General features: G+C 44.0%; 2 protein-coding genes across 3 annotated transcripts in view; one reads left to right on the top strand and one right to left on the bottom strand.

The window, feature by feature from the left end:
- Positions 1 to 288: 288 nt before the first annotated feature.
- On the top strand, positions 289 to 924 carry dusp14 (dual specificity phosphatase 14; the record flags this gene model as incomplete). Its single annotated transcript, XM_080526773.1, has 1 exon — positions 289 to 924. The coding sequence occupies one exon, from the start codon at positions 289 to 291 to the stop codon at positions 922 to 924; it is 636 nt and encodes a 211-aa protein (XP_080382899.1).
- Positions 925 to 6,062: 5,138 nt separating this feature from the next.
- synrg (synergin, gamma) overlaps positions 6,063 to 20,432 on the bottom strand; it is a gene marked incomplete at its 5' end in the record, with an annotated part of 37,661 nt that continues 23,291 nt past the window's right edge. For both annotated transcript variants that reach the window (XM_080526505.1, XM_080526506.1), the window contains 7 exons: positions 6,063 to 7,896; positions 13,223 to 13,333; positions 17,505 to 17,653; positions 17,869 to 17,965; positions 18,195 to 18,248; positions 18,576 to 18,739; positions 19,748 to 20,305. In XM_080526505.1, coding sequence (XP_080382631.1) covers positions 7,765 to 7,896; positions 13,223 to 13,333; positions 17,505 to 17,653; positions 17,869 to 17,965; positions 18,195 to 18,248; positions 18,576 to 18,739; positions 19,748 to 20,305 — 1,265 coding nt within the window. In that variant the 3' untranslated portion in view covers positions 6,063 to 7,764. The remainder of the gene's footprint in view (positions 7,897 to 13,222; positions 13,334 to 17,504; positions 17,654 to 17,868; positions 17,966 to 18,194; positions 18,249 to 18,575; positions 18,740 to 19,747; positions 20,306 to 20,432) is intronic.

The following is a 20,432-nucleotide window of genomic DNA, read 5'->3' as shown; positions in this document are numbered from 1 at the left end:
TAGTCATCCCATTATTGAGTTATCGCAAATAGCTTTGATGGCAGTCTCCCAACTGATGTATGTTTGCCAGTGTAAGTGCTCATCGTTAATGAAAGTAAAAAAACATTTACCCCCATTTGCTCTTAAATTGGGATCTCTGTCCTTATTGTTTCAGGTGAATCTCATGCTATCTTGTTCTCCTACATCTGCACCATGACCTCTGGCTACTGAAGAATCTCCCTGCTATTCCTTCTGCCTGTTCTGTCTGACAGACTGTCTCACTCACTCTCACACCCACTCTATTCCTCAATGGGTTCCCGGAGTCAAGGCTTTTACCACCAACATCACCACCACCCCCACCGGAACCCTGTGGTGCCCACGGCCGTGCCTAGGCTGCTCCAGGAGAGTGGCAGCCTTCTGGGGGGCATCGCCCAGATCACCCCCAACCTCTTCCTGAGCAGGGGCAACGTGGCCTCCAACCGCAGCCTACTCCTGTCCAAGGGCATCACCTGTGTGGTCAACGCCACCATCGAGCTGCCCAACTTCAACTGGCCCCACGTAGAGTATGTGAAGGTACCCCTGGCTGACATGCCCCACTCACCCCTCTCCCTGTACTTCGACAGCGTGGCCGATAAGATCCACAGCGTGGGCCGGAAGCGGGGGGCGGTGCTGGTGCACTGCGCTGCGGGGGTGAGCCGCTCGGCCTCTCTGTGCCTGGCCTACCTCATGAAGTACCACCGTGTGTCTCTGGCCGAGGCCCACGCCTGGGTTAAGGCCCGCCGGCCCGTCATCCGACCCAACGGGGGGTTCTGGCGCCAGCTCATCGAGTACGAGAGGAAGCTGTTCGGCAGGAACTCTGTGAAAATGGTGCAGACGCCCTACGGGGTCATACCTGACGTGTACGAGCGGGACCGCAGGAGCCTGGCTCCCTACTGGGGCCTGTAGAGGAGGGCTGTGTCCTCGCCGAGGAGGGGAAGGGAAGGAGACAGGAGGGCAGAGCAGAGCAGAGCAAGGCTGATGGTCCACTCTGTTGCAATCCAGTCCTTTCCCCCTTCCGGGCTGCAGCGGTTCATGCATGTCCCCACAGCCAGAGATGCAAAGTGAGATGCGTGTGAGTGTCTGTCTATGTGAAGCTTAATTAATGAATACTGGTGCATTGGTGATGGAGGGAGGTGAGTCAAATCAGTCACGACACTGCAGACTGACGACCGGTGCTGCTGCCTTACACAGCACTGCATCCAACCCCCCATGCGTCTGTCCGTCTGTCTGTCTCTGAGAGGGAGCAAAGGCCACTCCAAGCCCCAGCATCCTCAGGATCCAATGGAGTGACGGGACCACAAAGATGCCAGACAGACACCAAAAGGAGATGAAACACTCCTACTGTGATGGCAGCTGCACTCTGTTACCTGTTTGGCCTGACTTTCCCTGGACTCCACTGGAGCACTGTGGGAGAGTGTGGGTGGTGCTTGATTCAGCAACTCTGACAGCAGCAGCGTGACTCGCTGAAGTCCTTTCCCCCGACGTAACGTCATGTGATGGTATTGTGTGCCAGTTTTTGCCGTTGTCTTTCATGTGAGGGGCAGCACTCTGCTCTCAGTTTATGGTAGCATTTAAAATACTTATAACTGTACAGAAATAAAATGTAGACAAATGATTATAACCTTGTGATATATATTACAAAATGATAAAACTATATGGATTAGGGTTATGGTACACCTTAAATCAGTATTTAAAGCTGTTATGACTGTATATGCACAGTTCTAACTAGACATTTAGGTTTAAACAATGTCCCTATTTACCACAGGGAATATACTGTACTAGTACTAATATTGTGCAATATTATGCTGTTTTAAAATGGTGTCAGCCACTATGAAGAACAGGAAGACCATGCTGAGTGGCTTGGAAGAAACACACTTTCTACTTCCATATTTTTGCCTCGTATTAAAGTTTAAGTGGAAGGTGTCGTAGACAGAATACAGCTAGACACTGAACAACTAAACAACTGGTGTACTTTCATTGACAAACCTTCCTCTTTTTTTTGCAATTTGGAAGAAGTCTGTAAGCTTTTTAATTATATTATTGCAAATATGACTGTAGCAAGAGAGCAATGCCCTTGTAACAAATATAAGTTATAAGCCAAGCTTACATGACGTCTGATTTATTGCGACAGGCAATGATTATACAAATGTAACCAGTTAGTTCATGCAATAGTTTGTGTTGGAAATGAATAACAAAATAAAATAAATTATTAAATGCAGTATTGTCAGTTTATTCAATGCCCTGGAAATATGAAAAGTTAATGAGGTAGTGTAACACTCAAATCCAACTCCAGATACATTAAAAGTGTATTGATAATTGTCAATAGTACATCCATAGTGTAGTAAAGCCAGTCACAGTACAATTGCAACTGACCATGAGAATGTGATATGGCTTAATGTGAAAGACAAATAGTTTCTCAACATTATTTGTTGGAGCATGGAATATAAAGACCAGATAAACCCGATAATTGAGATTAACAGTTCAATCAGTTTAGAATAATTGCAGAATTCCTCACATTTGATTGATGTTTCACTCTATTAGAGTGCTGCTATCCTGCAGAGCCAACAGTTAAACAAGAACTGGGCTTCTAAAGCTTAAGATGATAAATCTGTGTTTTCTTTTTCTTGCAACACAAAACATGCAGACATTTCTATAAAATATTTTTCGAATGTTATGGCTGAATTTAGAACACACAGACAAGGTGTTACTCTTTCTTTCTTTTCTTTTTTTACTACAGTATGACTCATCTTTAATAGAGGGAGAGAGAGGCTTTCAGAAAGGGCTACAGGTCCACTGGCCCCTTTAACAAAACACTATTGATGTTCCACAGAACCATTTTTCCCCCCAGAGGTGTCTTCAGATGTCAAAGCAACATTCTATCATTCATTTTCATTTGGTGTGGCCACAGAGCACTGGCCAGACAGTGATGAGTGCTATTTGTCTTATGGCCATGCTGCGGAGGGACCTCCACAATGGCCTACAACACAATAAACACCATTACCCACAGACCCCATCAGAGGACAGGCCAAGCATGATGGAAAAACACGAGGAGCGATGGGCCCAAATTACATGTTCCGCACCAGCCTTGCCTCCCCCCAATGGACTGGAGCTGTATGTGTATGTGTGTGTGTGTGTGTGTGTGTGTGTGTGCGCGTCTGATTCCTAGGGCATATTCATGCCCCTTGAGAGTAAACACATCCGTCACCAGCCAGCCACAGGGTGTTAGCATTAATCAGCAAACCACTAAGCAGAGCGATTTGCATCACCCTGAACATCAGAGGCAGTACACTGGGCAGCAGGGCAGGCCATGCAGAACCAACTGCAGTGATGCACTCGGATGGGGTGTCATTAGGCAGCAGCATCCTCTGACGAGGGATACAGGGATGGTAAATGGGCGCACAGCCTGATGCTTGACTAAGTTGCCTTGAACTGATAAGCGGATTTCTACACTACACGGGCCTAACATGAACTAGAATGTGCTGGCTTGGGTATTTCCCTTTCCATGTCCTTTCCAGCACTGTCGCAGCCACGATGGTTGATGCATAATCAGGCCAGCTCTGTCAGTCCTGTAGTGTGATGAGGGTGGTGGTGCACTGAACACAACAATGGATGCTGTTAGATTTAACCTGTCACACCAATGTCATGAAACAGGTGTCATTCTGGCACTAACTGTGTCACCTGAACCACAACTATCAATGTGGACAGTCACACTATCTGGTGTAAGACAATTCTTGTCACACTTCATTTGAATACGTTGGAGGGAGCCACTTCTACAACTTTTATTTCTTCTGGTGTCGGTACATATTTCCAATGTTAATGTCTGATGTCTGAATGTCAGATATAAATAATAATAATGCTTGCGCCACAATGGATGGAACAAAGGACGTGATATTGCTTTCTAAAGCAATCAATCACCATACAGGAAGAGAAGTGTGGGTGGGTGTTTGTGTGTGTGTGTGTGTGCGTGTGTGTGTGTGTGTGTGTGTGTGTGTGTGTGTGTGTGTGTGTGTGTGTGTGTGTTGGGGGGGGCGGCATGAGGATGCACTTTGTATGACAATAACTTGGCAGAAAATGAAAACTATAGTAACCTTGGTAACCATCACCAAGGGCAGTGGTGCTGTAAGTGATGAATATTAACAGTGAATCAACACTTGGGCACAGTAATCAATCGCTGCAAAAATCACTGGAGAACCAAAAAAAATAAAGAGAAAAAGAGAGATGTAATGTATGGAATTGAAGGACTGACAGGCTACAGTATGTCCATGTCCATTTGGAACTATAATTGTGAAAACAGGGGGCACTGTTATGCTAGATGTTTGATGAAGTTAAAGGCCCCTTAACATTACATACATACAACATTACGAGTCACAGTGTAGTATTTCTACCTTCTGAAATGATGGCTAGGACTGGTGATATCAAGCGAAAGGTTCTTTATATACAAATCTGCTGACATACACTTGTGATCACTTTCTTTTTCAATAAAACGAGCTATTAGATATTCACTTTCAATTCAATGAGAAATGTAAATTCACATTTCTCAAAAACAACAAACTGTCAAATTGACGTCTTTCTACAAGACATTCTGGAACCTGCAGTTTTTCTTCTTCTTAGCTAATACAACAGAAATGTACTTCTGTCAATCAATCATGTAACATTATTTATCAATCTCTTAACTGTGAATCAATCATGTTACATATTAATCAATCTCTTTTAACTGTGAATCAATCATGTAACATATTATTCAATCTATTTTAACTGTGAATCAATCATGTAACATATGAATCAATCTATTTTAACTGTCTAACTAACTATAAAGTTACAACACACAGAGCTAAACATCTGAGTATCTGAAAAATAAGGTTAAGAAAAAATTCAGACTTTTATTCTGAAATATTTTTTTTCTGACTTATATTCAGAAATAATTTTTTTCAGACTTTTATTCAGAAAAAAAAAACATGTTACGATAAGGCTATGAAAATGTGGAGTAGGTCAAATATAAAAGAGCAAGAGGACTAATTTAAACACAGTGAAGTAAATGCAGCTATAGTTTTGACCTTTTGCAACATCAGTTTGTGCCCAGGGTATATACTGGAATCTAGAGGTTAATTTCAATACCTTTTTACTTTACTTTTTAAAGTCCTTGTCAATATTTTTCCAGACCTCACCGCCACTTCGAGCTGTAACCGTTTACATCAGTGACACCTTTAACTTAACAGTTTTAGTTTGCAATAGACTCACTAGACCACTATCATACAACAGAATTTCTGTTTTTTTTTATAAAACTAATAAATTCACGAACTTTTACTAAAAGTTTTTAGGACTCAAACTCTTTGGACAGAGTCTAATTCAGAAAAATACCTACAAAATTCAAGACCTCATAAAATCGTGATAAGACTTTTTAATACTTATTACGGGTCTTGATTTTCCCAAAATTGATTTATCAACTTTTAATACTTTTCAAGACACCGCGGATACCCTGCTAGCCAGATCTTGTACATTCAAAAACACATCTCCAGCTTAGACTACAATGACAGTGCTTGCACTTCACTTGAATCACTTGAACACTTGCTCTCAAGACTAGTATGCAAAGTGATATACTGTATGTGTATGAAAAATATGAAAAGAGGTTTTTACTAAGGACATCAAAGTAGGAAAAAATTGTCACTTGAGAGAAGGTTACGGGCAATTATTTCAGCCTCAGGTGTGGAAAAAGTTGCCTTTAATCAATACAGTGAATGACAAAGGGCATGTGATATGGCCTTGCCCTGGGTCTAGAGAATACAGTATGGTCAATACAGTATGGCATCACTCCTATCCCTCTCGTGCTATCCCCCTGGGGTGATGGTTTGAGACATACTGTAGCACTGCAGACAATAGGCATGAAGAGGACAGGCAAGGGGACAGAGAGAGACGGCCCTCCATTTCAAATCTACGCAGCCTTGCTTAGTAATAGATTTCAGGCGTTTGGAATGTTCTGTAATCCAAGAGGCTTATGACAAGCGTGTGTGGAGAGAGGAATTCATTTTCAGCAGGATGTTCAATTAGGGAACGGTAGAGATAAAGTGGATGTTGGAAAGCGAACACACCTGCACACGGGAGGAGAGACAATGCTAATGACACCTCATGGGCTCTACCATTTGATTGGTAGATGGGGATCAGCCAGCGTGGCATTTTAATTTCAACACTTCACTGCAGGTGATTAATTGGCGTAACGGACGAATAACCCCTTTAACCAATGAAGTAATTAAAACCACCAACACATAGACCAATAGCCCTAGGATCTTACAATAGCTTGTAATGCATTAATTGATAGACTTATTAACGACCAAGTCAAGTGCTTAATTTATGCATAAATATTGTATTAATGTAAATGTCATCACTTCACATTACAGTTAGTCATTTGTACAATTACAATGCTGCAATACTGTAATCCACAAGTGCTGCTGCAATTGTATAGTTAATAATCACAGTTGACTTCATTCAAGACTTGACATCTGCAAAAAACATCACCAGCAGAGTAAATACACTGGCACAGCATGACGAAAACACAAACAAACCCATAACCAACTATTGATAAATAAGACTCCCTTTCATGTCCCAGTGCCACCAAATGTTTCCAAATACCACAGTAATCTTCATTATGATAAAGCAATCAAAAAATACAAAAAGACATTCAAAAGCAGTCAATGTCACACAATACTTAAATTGGTAAATATCACTGCCTTTCAACACAGCACTGAAGCTTTTAATGTTTCATTAAAGACTTTCAAAAAACAAATCAATTAAAACTTTAACACCCATACACTATCCTTTTACAGACCTGACCATCAAAGTGATTCAATTCCAGCAATAACATACACAGCCCTGATGACATAAGTACAAAGAGAGTAAAAAAGGCAGACAAGAACAGTCTCTCTTTTTTTTTTTCTGAAGCAAAAGCATTCAAGAGAAACAAAGCGACAAGTGACATCAAGGAAAACTAAAGATATTTATATTTGAATTTGTCACCAAGTTCAAGACATCAGTGTAATATTGCACAGTTGTTATGGTTTTTCAGGGGCTTGCATGTAAAAGGGTGAAATACGAAATATGTTGCGAGACTCATTTTACATACCAATTTACTTTTCAGTATGTTTGGCTCCTCTGAAATGGATACAGAATTATTCTGTGTTCCCTTTCTATGTCATCAACTATTATTAACTAATTACTATTTATCATACATCTCAATACTGTTTGTTGACTGTCTGCCACATAAAGTTACATACATATCAATGTTAAAAGGATGACCTTTTTTAACCAATCTATATGGGACGAGGTAAAGGGGAAAAAGCAACAATGACATTTATACAGGATTATTACAGTATCATTATTTTAAAGACAAGGCTTTGAAGATGCCTAAATGAATTTGTACAAACAAGCAGATTTGCACTTGACGAGCTACTGCCTCAGTTTAAGAGCAGAGCCCGCAGTGAGCACCTCTGAGAGGGAGGAATGACAAATAAATAAGAGGAAGAGGATTCCAGTGACTTCAGAAGTCGTTTCTGTGTGCTCCCTCGCAGCCTACGGCCAGAGCATATCCAGTGTGCAGATGGTGGCGAACCCCAACTCCTTCACCTCTCCAGTGTTGATTACCTTTGCGCTTGTTGCCATGGCAGCAGTGACCATTGTGTGTGTGTGTGTGTGTGTGTGTGTGTGTGTGTGTGTGTGTGTGTGTGTGTGTGTGTGTGTGCGTGGGGGGTGGGGGGTTCAGAGCAGGTCGGGTAAAATGAGGCCTGGAGGTTTGGGCTCCACGCAGTTAATCCAGAAGTTGGCACAGCTGGCATGGTACTGGTGCCCCCCGTAGAGCAGCTTGAAGTTGTCCGTCTCTGAGTTGAACGCCTGGGGGTCGACGGGGGGAAACAAGGGGGAGTGAACAGTGATGAGACAGACTGACCTGATGAATTCCGTTCTGATGTACCTTTTTTTGTGCTTCGAGTTTATTTAATTTTTTTAATGTATTTTACTTGCTACATAAATAAAGATTGTCACTATTGTTATTACTATTATATGCAGTCCAGTTGATAAGGATGCTACTTTAACAAATGGCCAACAGGAGCTGGGTTAAATTATTCCCCTTTGAGACTAACGCGAAAAAGCACAGAGTGGAGGCTGCCCTACATAGCCACTATAGCATTACAAACAGAGGTCAATGAATCCTGCTGCTATGACGATATGAGTCATGTTTGGCACAATGCTTTGTGAATGTCAAGACTTTGTGCTCACTCTGTGTCCTCGACACGTTTTTAAAAAATCTAATTTATTGAGATAACTGAATGGCTCTCCCACATAACATCTTTATATAGCTGTTGAGAAAATGAACTTGGTGAACTAAGCACGGAAGAAAGCTGTGATGTGAGCTTGCATGTCGATGGACCCAGCTGTAAGCGCTGCATATGCGATAGAGATGCTAATGTGTATGTGTTATGCACTTAGAGATTGCATCCCTGGTGAAATATTAGAGCCTTAGCTAGAATGAGAGATGAGTCATGTGTGGTGAATCATATCCTCCCACACAGAGAGATGCATGCATACAGTATGTACACACAGAGACAGAGAGACACACAGAGACAGAATGACAGACAGACAGACACAGACAGACACACACACACAGACAGACACACACACACACACACACACACACACACACACACACACACACAAACAATTTACCACAGGTAATGATCACATCTGTTGAGCCTTTCTCACACAAACTGAAACACACACTCACATCCTCTCCATTTCTCGCACACTCAGATTTCATTGGCATAATGTATTCTTTTAGCTCATTTGTCCCTCTCCTTTCTCTTTCACTCTCTCCTCCTCCTCTAGCCTTCGCTCTCCCACCATGGCACCTTCCTCTCTCTCCCCACTCTACCATAAATAGCATAGTATTCAACTACATTTAGTTACCTATCAAACAACCTATCTATTGTCAACAGGCATTTCTATATTTATTCATCCTTTATTTAAGCTGGAACAGTCACATTGAGATGTACATCTCTTTTTCAAGTGAGAGCCTTTGCGAAGAAGGCAGAATAATGGTTACACAAGACAAACACCATACACCACAAGAGACATACAATAACCCCTGCTAGAGAGATGTGCGTGTGAGAGATTCAGAGTTCATTAGAAACAGGTGGACGAATAAAACAAATAAAAAGGTCAGCGTGATCAATCATAGGGGACCTCTGTAATTGTGTTTAAAGGTTAATGCCCTTCCATTAGGAAACAATGGGTGCTGATTGCTACAGAGCCACCAGCTGTTAATGGAAGGTGCATACAGTACACAGTACCTGTTATCTAAGGGGAGGCTACAGTCTACTCTACTGCTTGCCATTGAGTCAAATAAGTGAAACATATTTACCCTTAACCTCTTGTCATTGTCTTTAGCCAGTGCCTGCAAGTAGCACAAGAGGTATCAGAAAGGTCTGCTCCCTAGTAAGCAAACTACACAGTGACTGAAGAGTGAGACAGCTTGTACATTTGGTGTACAGAGAAAGACAAAGAGCACCTCTTTTCCAGAATATTCCAAGAGCCCAAAAGTGAAAGAATGCAAGGTACCACCCCCTACTGCCATCACCCTATCTTCCTACAGTAATTGTGCTTCTGCAATACTGTCCAGGGATGGGCAACTTCGCAACAACTTCTCAGACTCTGCAATACATTTTGAGATTTGAAACGCAAGAGCAAAATTAATTATGCAAAACCCGTAACAGGCTGGCACTGCTGTGAAAATGTCTTAACATTTCTGGCAGATTTGCAAAGAAAGCAATGACTTAAATTAAACTGAATAATCACTCCAAATCCTTGAGGTATTTCACAATCTGACATGTATGAGTACTTTGTGCTGATAATGTATTCTTGTAAAAGAAAATAATCCTCACCATTATTGTCCCAAAACGTACAAAGGCCAGTGTATAATGTATCATTTGGAGAGAATACTAATACATGCTAGCTAACCTCAAATCATCACAGGTTGGAAATAGAATTTGCCATTTAGCAGACGCTTTTAATCCAAAGCGATTTACAATTACAGATTCCAGGAACATTCCCGCTAAGGGCACACTAGTGGTGGTGTGTCAGGCGGGATATGAACTCACAATCTTCCGATCACCAGTCCAACTCACTATCCACTAGACCACCACTACCCCCTAAATGTTTTCAAGTGACATGCCCTAATTCCACCAGCTGTGTGGTAAAGTCCCACAGTGTTGAGATCTGGATGCTGTCTGTTGCCCATCCCTTTTTCAATGTATTTGTGTAATTCCATCTCTGCCCTTTCATGGGATGATAGAGGGGGGGGGGGAGGGCTGAATCAGAGACAGTAGGTGAATCTTAAAAGTGTGTCCTCTATTCCTTGCATCCTCTCCTCACCTCCTTCTTGAAAAACATCGGAGGTGAAGATCTGTGATTTCTACAACTGCAGCTTCACTTCCAATGGGTTTATAGAATGAGGTGAGGAGAGAGGGAACACTTCTGATATTCTCCCAGTGATGTCTGCAGATGTCATGTCTTCCTTCTTTGGTTGGAAGGTCTTCTCTGAAGGACAATACCATTACCAGTGCCACTGACTGCTATATTGGAAAGGTTTCTCTGATTTCATTATCCTCGGAGCGTACGCTATGCTATCTTCATTTGGTTTTTTATGCTTTCTTACAAATGCACCCCAGACAAAAATGTAATTAAAAGGTAGGTTATTAATCTGATGTCAGGGGCACGCAGATGCAGAAAAAAAAACTGATTAATTTCTGGCTGGCTCCCTTCACACGAGAGAGGATGAGAGAGGATGAGAGACTACGGGAGAGAGAAAGAGTAAGACAGAAGGTGAGGAAGGGAGCGAGAGAGAGAGAGAAAGAAAGAAAGAGGAAACCAGAGAGACACAGAGAGGAGCTTTCTCCCGGCAGATCTATTAGCACCTGTGCTCCTCGCTCATGACTGATGTGTAAGACACATCTGCTCTGAGCTCAGAGTCGCATCCCTCAGCCATCCTCTCTGCCTCTCCCATCCCTCAGCCATCCTCTCTGCCTCTCCCATCCTCTCTGCCTCTCTCATCCTCTCTGCCTTTCCCATCCTCTCTGCCTCTCTCATCCTCTGCATCTCCCATCCTCTCTGCCTCTCCCATCCCTCAGCCATCCTCTCTGTCTCTCCCATCCCTCTCTGCCTCTCTCATCCTCTCTGCCTCTCTCATCCCTCAGCCATCCTTCTCTGCCTCCTCCATCAATCAGACTCTGGCTATATGATACAGGGGACGTAGGAAACAATCAAAGCTATCTCGCCCTCCAGACCGTACAGACAAGCCATACTACAATAACAATCCCCCGATATGACTCAAAGTTCCTGATGACCAGGGCTCTGACGAGTGAAAATATTGTTATCATCATAATAAAAATGACATGAAACATGAGACATGAAACCCTAGTCAAACAATAAGACGGAAGGTTATGAAACACACAGATGTGGATGGGAGAACTACTGTAGTAGAGAAGTGTTGGGTTAGGTTTAGGCAGTACAGTATGTAGTGAAGTGAAAGGTGCACTGTTCAGATGAAGGCATGGAAGGAGATACGCCTTTTCATAAGCCCTTTCTCAATAAGTTTGAAAATCGATTCCTCACGTCCTCTCCAACTGACTCCACTCACGTCCTACTGAAGACGTAACAGGGAAACGAGGAGAGGAAACGAGGAGAGGAATCGAGGAGAGTGAATTAGGACGTGAGGGTGAGAGGAGATGAGCTCGTAAAACATTAGATTTCCTGGCACGATTCTTTTCCACATGGGATGCGCCTATTGAAATGACCAAATAAATACAGATGATGTGTGTTGAACACTGCCTACTAACAACTGCACTGAAATACTAACAGTTAGTGCAAATTATATTCATGTCATTTCTCATCCGCTACTGAACTCAATATAAAACGTCACTTTTGGCTGTAATAAAGGTTTTATTCATTCGTATTTATGAAAGTAATGAATGCATTATGTATTTCGCGATGCAATTTGTTGATCTTGAATCTACATGATTAACTTACATATGATCAGAGATAAGAATGGACTGGCGATTCTGTCGAAGCCTGCGCGCCAACATTCAAACTTTTCTAGTAAAGGGGGTGTGGGTTTGTTAGGTAAGCAGAATACCTTCAAACTCTTCCACATGAGAATACCGGCTTGTATCATTTCACAGGCTTGAGGATGTGAGGACAGGGAGGAATCCACTTGTTGGACAATGGATATGCTCGTAAATATGGCGACCACTCATCGGTTTCTGGATGACAGAGGAACTGAGGGTGGAGGAATCGAGGAGAGGACAGATTTCCTGACTATTGAGAAAGGGCTATGATCTCAAAAGTCTTTCCATGAGTTTTGAGGAGGAGGCAATCATAGGAAAGAGTTTTGATAACTGGCTGAAGAGTGAAGCTCCACACTTCACTGACCCTCCAGAAACCATCCCACAATGCCCCAGCCCAACCCAAGGTGCCAAAGTGACAGCTTTCCTCCTCTCCCTTCCAGTCTCTTTTACTTCTCTGTCTTTCATCTTCTTCTCTCCCCCCTTCTCTTCTCTTTCCCCCCCATCTCTTCTCTCTCCCTTATTGTCTACTCACTCTTCCCTAAGCGCTCCAAGTTATCATCATTACATTTTACCATCATCATTATTTCATCATCCTCCCATATGTGAGTCATAAATGAAGATGAGCTGAAACGGTTCTGAGGTAAATTGGAAAATAGGATTGGCTGGTAGTTTCTAACTTCATCTGTGCATGTGCAAGGTTCTGCAGTAGACAATGAGAAGAGGTGAATGCCGTCATTTTGGCACCCCATTGTGTCTGCCAATCAGAGGAGAATTTGCCCCCTAGTCCCCAGTAGGAGAGAGTGAAATGGGATTCTGTTGACAGTTCACGGTCTCATACTCGTTTAAACCGCCGTCCGAAAGTGTTCTCTTCTTTGCTCTGAAAAATGTTCAAAAGGCAAATAAATTGTCATTTGTGTTTTTATATCCCTGCCTCTTAGATTGCGTCATGATAACATAAACACAGGAAAAATATGTGAAGCACAAAAAATGAAACCACCAGACAATGAATTGGAAAATGTTTGTGACTGAACAGTTAGCATTAGCGATGTAGCTAGAAGTAAGTGTGTGTAAGCGAGTGTCTTTAAGAGTGTGAGACAGACCTTGCTGCGTGAGTCCACGTTGAGCAGGCACACTCCACAGGCCAGCTCCTTAGCGTTCTTGATGCCGTGCCTCAGGATGCAGGAGGAGAAGTCCAGGGAACTTTCATCAGGCTGCAGACACAGACACAGACACAGACACACACACACACACACACACACACACACACACACACACACACAGACAGACACAGACACAGACACAGACAGACAGACAGACACACACACACACACACACACACACACACACACACACACACACACACACACACACACACACACTTCAGTGAATAACCCATAGAATCCTAGTTGGCTCACTAAAGCTCAGGTTTACATCTCTATTAGATACATTTTTAAATACACTGACTGAAATCAGTGAAAATCTATCTATCTATATCCATCTAATCTAATCTATATATATCATATCTAATCTTTGTGTAACAAAGTACAGCACGGTGTTTTATCTGTATAGTATAGTGGATAGTGTACATAGCCTTTATTTATGTAAACCAGCTCCTTTCCCTTCTTGTTTTTTTAGTTTTTTTTTCTTTCCTAGCACCAGGGGAGCCACCCCTCCCAAATTTTATTGTTTGGTACCTGTACTATAGCAATGACAATAAAGACCATTCATTCATTCATTCATTCATTCATTATACTGAATAGTTAAAGTATACACTCAGATAACTTTCTTCGGAACACCTGTACACCTTCTCATTCATTCAGGTGGCGTAATGTTATGGGGAATGTTTTCTTGGCACACTTTGGGCCCATTAACACCAATCAATCATTGCTTGATGAATGCCACAACCTATTTGAATATTGTTGCTGATCATGTGCATCTCTTCATGGCCACAATGAACCAATCTTCTAATGGTTACTGCCAGCATGATAATGCACCATGTCACAAAGCAAAAGTCGTCTCAAACTGGTTTCATGAACATGACAATGAATTCAGTGTTCTTCAGTGGCCTTCCCAGTCACCGGATATTAATCCAATAGAACACCTTTGGGATGTGGTAAAACGGGAGATTCACAGCTTGACAGTGCCATGAAGAATTGAGGCTGTTTTGAGAACAATGGGAGGCCCTACCCAGTATAGTATAGTGTTCCTAATAAAGTGCTAAATGAGTGTATGTTCTTGTCTCTTGGCAGATCCTTATGCACCTGCACACTAGATGAGTGTGGCCAGACAGCTCCCACTCAGTCCCCCCCCCCCCCCTCTCTCTTTCTCTCTCCCTCTCTCTCGCTCCTCCTCTCTACTGACATTATCTTGAGTCGAGACAGCCAGCCTGTATTATCTTCTGGCATTTGAGAAGCAATATTCTCTTCCCAGGCCTGTCTGTCTAACCATAGGGACAAGGCCAGCCCATCTCCACTCACAGCCTCTGTTCTACACACAAAGCAGCACAGCAGACTGCTGCTGGAGACCAATCGACACTCCCCATCCCCGTCCGTACAGCTACTAACACCAACAGATACCTCTACACCACCGGACACGCTTGAACAGCACTGGACACGCTTTACAACACTCCACACACTTTACACCACTGGACACGCTTGAACAGCACTGGACACGCTTTACAACACTGGACACGCTTTACAACACTGGACACGCTTTACAACACTGGACACGCTTTACAACACTGGACACGCTTTACAACACTGCACATGCTTTACAACACTGGACACGCTTTACAACACTGGCAGCACAATCAAGGTTTCATTGATTGATTGTCATTTGTCAACAAGGTTGAATCAGTCCATAACCCATCACAACCATCAGAATGTTCGAAAAACCACATTGAGGCATTGGCGAGAGATCTGATCATGCTGCAGTGCCCGCCCAGCCCAATGGTGACGTAGTAGACATTATTTTTATCAAGTGGAATTTCAAACAAGGGGGTCTCGCATATTAATTTATATTGGATCATTTGAGGATGACCATGAATGTATGCGCTGTATGTGGTACTGCTACCAACAAAGGAGAATCACATTTTCTCAGACAAATAATACAATGCTGTTCTGCAGATATTTGCTGTGCTGTGAGCTGGCAGTTTTGGCATTCAATCATCATCTCTTCACAAAACATAAGAAAAGGAATTGCAACATCTCCTGATTCACAGGAACCTCCTAGTGGGGATAATCTTGGGGTTACACTTCCAGGCTATAAAGGCATGCTTCACAGGTCTATGTGTAGCTTCTCTCTTTCTCAGTAAGCCTGATGGACACTCGTGGACACTAGAGAGCATTCTGGCCACACTCCATCTCTTCCCAAATGAGGCCAACAGAAGGGAATCAATGTGTGTTTTCCCCTGGTCACATGAAACAGCTGGCAGGCAGTCCTGCGGTACAGACCAGGGCTGGGTTAATGCCAGAGAGGGAGAGAGAGAGATGGAGGGAGGGAGGGAGGGGGGAGAGAGAGAGAGTCAGCAGGGAGGAGGACTCCACACACACACACACACACTAAACACCTGAACTATCACACGAAACACCTGAACTATCACACTAAACACCTGAACTATCACACTAAACACCTGAACTATCACACTAACGACCTGAACTATCACACTAAACACCTGAACTATCACACTAAACACCTGAACTATCACACTAAACACCTGAACTATCACACTAACGACCTGCACTATCACACTAAACACCTGAACTATCACACTAACCACCTGAACTATCACACTAACCACCTGAACTATCACACTAACCACCTGAACTATCACACTAAACACCTGAACTATCACACTAACGACCTGCACTATCACACTAAACACCTGAACTATCACACGAAACACCTGAACTATCACACTAACCACCTGAACTATCACACTAAACACCTGAACTAATCATCGTTAGTGCTCCAACTGCAACTGTAGCACCTGTACTCAATGCAGCAGGGGACATCAATGGCCTTTGCCTTCTTTCTCCTCTGAAATGGAGGGGAGGTAGGTCTGTGTGCAGTAGGGTAGTCAAGGCCATACACAGGCACACGCTGTACACCCACTTTACTTGGTAAGGATTTTGCGTACACCCACTTATAATTCAATGTACTGTATTATGTATAGAAAATGATGTATCTTGCGCAATATGCAAAGCAGATCTCTTTATCCTACACAAGAGTGATTTGTTTACAGCAAATGAACCACGATTTAATGAGTGTAGATTTGTGGACATGCATAAAATTACAGCAGCCAATAAAGAGAAGTGTTTGATGTGAAGGACTAGACTGCCTAGGGGCTCCAAGCTGCACACGGTGAGGAAGCAATCTGAAGATAAACGATGGGTTTGCTCATCCTTATAACTTCCCCAACACGGACAGTTGACCTTGTGGACAGTTACTATGTTCACACGCGGTTCCTTTGCAATGATTTAAATTGTACCAGATCAATACATGCACTTGTGTTGCACTTGCGGGAATAATAATAAGGATAATAGTTTGTACTCAAGTTTCTCCTCCGGGTTGACGGTTGCTCCATCTCCCCATCTCCCAAAGTCCGCAACCTGGGTGTCATCCTTGATTCCACCCTCTCTTTCCAGACACACATCATATCCTTCACCAAATCCACCTTCTTCCACCTCAAAAACATTGCCAGACTCCGACCATCACTCTAACTCTGTTGCCGAAACCCTATCCCATGCCTTCGTCACCTCCCGCCTGGACTACTGCAATGGACTCCTGTTCAGGGTACCCAGCAAAGCCCTGGACAGGCTCCAGTATGTGCAGAACTGAGCTGCCAGGGTTCTCATCCACACCAAGCCCTGGGAGCACATCACCCCCACTGGCTTCCGGTCAATATTATACAAAATTCTCCTCCTCACCTACAAATCCCTCCATGCCCACGTCCCCAGTACCTATCTGACCTCCTCCACCAACATATCCCATCCCGGAGTCTGTGGTCCTCAGACACAGGTCTACTTTCCACCCCCCGCACCAACCTGCAAACCTTCGGTGACAGAGCCTTCAGTGTGGCAGCCCCCTACCCTCTGGAACTCTTTCCTCACAGTGATCCGCAACGCCCCTACCCTGGACACCTCAAATCAGCCCTCAAAACCCACCTGTTCACCAAGGCCTTTGGCCCCTAGTTTAGCTATTTGGCGTTGTCTCTGTGTTTTCTGCTTTCGTCTGTCTGACTGTCTTTCTGTAAATTTGTAGTTTGTTAGCTTTGCCTTAAAAAAAATACAGTATACTCACTTCTTCCTTTACCCCTACACCACTGTCTCTGTGTGTGTGTGTGTGTGTGTGTGTGTGCTTTTGTGCGTGCGTGCGTCTTACCGCCAGGTTGGCCAAGGACATGAAGCCCATGAGGTTGTTCCACACTCGGCTGATGTCCTTCAGCAGCTGCTGGAGCTTCTCAGAGCAGACCGCCGTGGCCTTGATACCCAGCTCCACACGCTTGGTCACGCGATACACCTCCACCACGCCTGCCACAGAACACAAACACAGAGTTAACATGTGTCTATTCAACCTACTCCTTCAAATACATCCCTCTAGTGTCTGGTAGAACATTTATTTTTTAAACAGTGTGGAACATTTATTTTTTAAACAGTGTGGAAAAATTCTCCCTCTCTCTCTCTCTCTCTTTTTTTACAAGCTCTGGACATCATTGGTGATGTGGCATGCGTGTGTGCAGTCTCACCCAGCAGGTACTCCATGCCCTGTGCCGACTGGATGACCTCAGTGCAGACAGTGGAGCTACTGATGCCATTCAGGGTGTTGTTGGCTTTGTTGATCACCTGTGGACAGCAGGATTAGGATAGGTCAGACACAGACACACACACAGACACACAGACACACAGACACACACACACACACACACACACACACACAGACACACACACACACACACACACACACACAGACACACACACACAGACACACACAGACACACACAGACACACACAGACACACACAGACACACACACACACACACACACACACACACACAGAGCAGGGGTATCTTACCTGAAGAGCACTCTCCAGACATCTCTGCCACTCGTATGCATAGCGCTCACTCTCCTGAAACAATACAGTTGGAGATTGTAACAATGGGTACTTCTGTGACTACTGTGCAATCATAAAGAAGTAATCACAAAGAAATACAAATAAAGTCTTCTTTAAGCCACAGACACCAATGTCTGCAGAATCACAAAGCACTCTATAGAAAAGAACTGTGTTTAAACTGTATTTGAATAATTTCAAGTACTTAGCTGTGCTTGATTGGGTTAGAACCAAAATAATAGAACCATTGGAGTAGTCCCAAAAGTGCAAATCCCGCCCATCTGGCACCCCAGGCAAGCAAGTATTTGAAAGTATTTCATAGCGCACGCACACGCACAGCCTTACCTCCACCTCTCCAGTCAGGTCCTTGTACTTGTCTCTGATGACAGGCAAGGCAGGCTTCTCACTAAGGGTGTTGGAGCGGTCTCTGAAGGGCTGCTCTGGGGCGGGGGAGGGGGGCGAGCGTCCTATTTCCTTCTCCCCCAAACTGTGACTGCGCTTGTGGGACCCTTAGGCAAGGAGAGAGAAAGAGAGTGTCCACACACACACACACACACACACACACACACACACAAATGACCATTTATACAAACCAGTAATGGCTCATTTGAGATATGCACCTGTTTGTTTACCATTACATACTTTTTTTTTTACTGAGCTCAAATTCTGTTGTGGCTAATTCTTTCTGGACAAGGACGGGAAGCAACACACACTTAATTTGTGAGAAACGATAATTATATACAGAACACTACGGCAAGTTCGGCAACGCAGGTATGAATAATTCATGGTGACTCGGCTTGCACAGACAAACACTGCAGCACCACAACACACACACGCACACTTACACAAACACATTGCTATACCACAGAGGCTGCCTAGCGATGTGTGTTGGACTGAGACAGGTAATCTACCCCCCCAAAGAGACATGCCTCATACTCCCCCCGCCCTGACAGCTCTCACACATATACACACACACACACACACACACACACACACACACACACACACAAATGGGGACACTGGGGAGATAAGTAAAACCCTCTCATTCCAACAAATTACATTTAACACAGGGAGGAAAATCTATATGAGGCAAATGAGTTTTTATCACATTGGAGGAAGCGTTCATAAATAATGCGGGAAACATAACACCGGCAAACAGCAGTAAAAAAACACAATGAAAAAAATAAACACTGTGGAAGTGAATGCGGTAATTTCTGCTGTGGGCTGTGTTAATTCATCTCCCTTGTCTTGACTGTGGCGAGGCTGCAGTCCTAACACTGCCCCCTATTGCTTGACAGCTAAACTGCATGTGGTTGCCTGGGGGGCCACAGCTGCTCCAGTTGGAGGTGATGAAAATGCTGCTATATCATATTAGGGTCAGTGGCTTGTGGATGATAATAATTAACTGGACAACCATTGGAATTTCAAGATTATATGCTTCACTGAGGTTCAGGAAATAATGTAGCTAGGTATTCACAAAATAAATGGGTAAGAGGAAATAACACGTTGTGACTCACCTTGGACAGAAAGATCAAAGGTGGCCAGTTCGTTCTTGATCATCTCCTCACTGGACTTGACCTTCGTCTGAGAACTGGCCTTGAGGAAGTCAGACTTGCCAAACTTGGGCTTGTCCCCCTGGAAGGCCCCAAAGTCATCCGAAGCCTCACCCTGGGTGCCCTCGGAGCTCGCCTCTGCCGTGGCAGCGGGCGAGTCAGATTTCTCCGACACGGTGCTGGCAAAGTCCCCGAAATCATCCTCCTGGTCAAGGCCCCCACCCCCCCGTTCACAAGAGCCAAAGTCAGCGAAGGCCTCAAACTTGCCCTCAGAGGAACCGCTGCTGTCCTCAGTGGGGAAGGTGGTGGCGCTCGCCAGGGAGGCGTGGGTGATGTTCTCGGAGCTACCGAACGACGTCTCCCTCCTGTGTGCTGCTGCTGAGCAGGGAAGCGCTGCTCCGTCCAGGCCCAGAGGCTTCCTGGCCTGACTAGACGAGCATTCCTCCCTGTCTGACCAATCATAGCTGGCCAGGCTACTGGCTGTGGACGTTCCAAAGGGGTCAAACTTCATGTCATCTCCTTCTGCAATGACAACACAAAATACTGGTGGCTCTAAGTGGGAATAGCACAGGTGCTGAAATGACGGGTGCTTCTCGTCAACCTTAACAAATGGATGAGACCTTTGTTACTCACATCGACACTAAATGTG

This window comes from Nansenia antarctica, assembly GCF_963989245.1.
Source record: "Nansenia antarctica genome assembly, chromosome: 3".
Classification (NCBI taxonomy): Eukaryota; Metazoa; Chordata; class Actinopteri; order Argentiniformes; family Microstomatidae; genus Nansenia; species Nansenia antarctica.
Note: the sequence above shows the minus strand (reverse complement) of the source record. Positions and strands in the feature narration are given on the sequence as shown.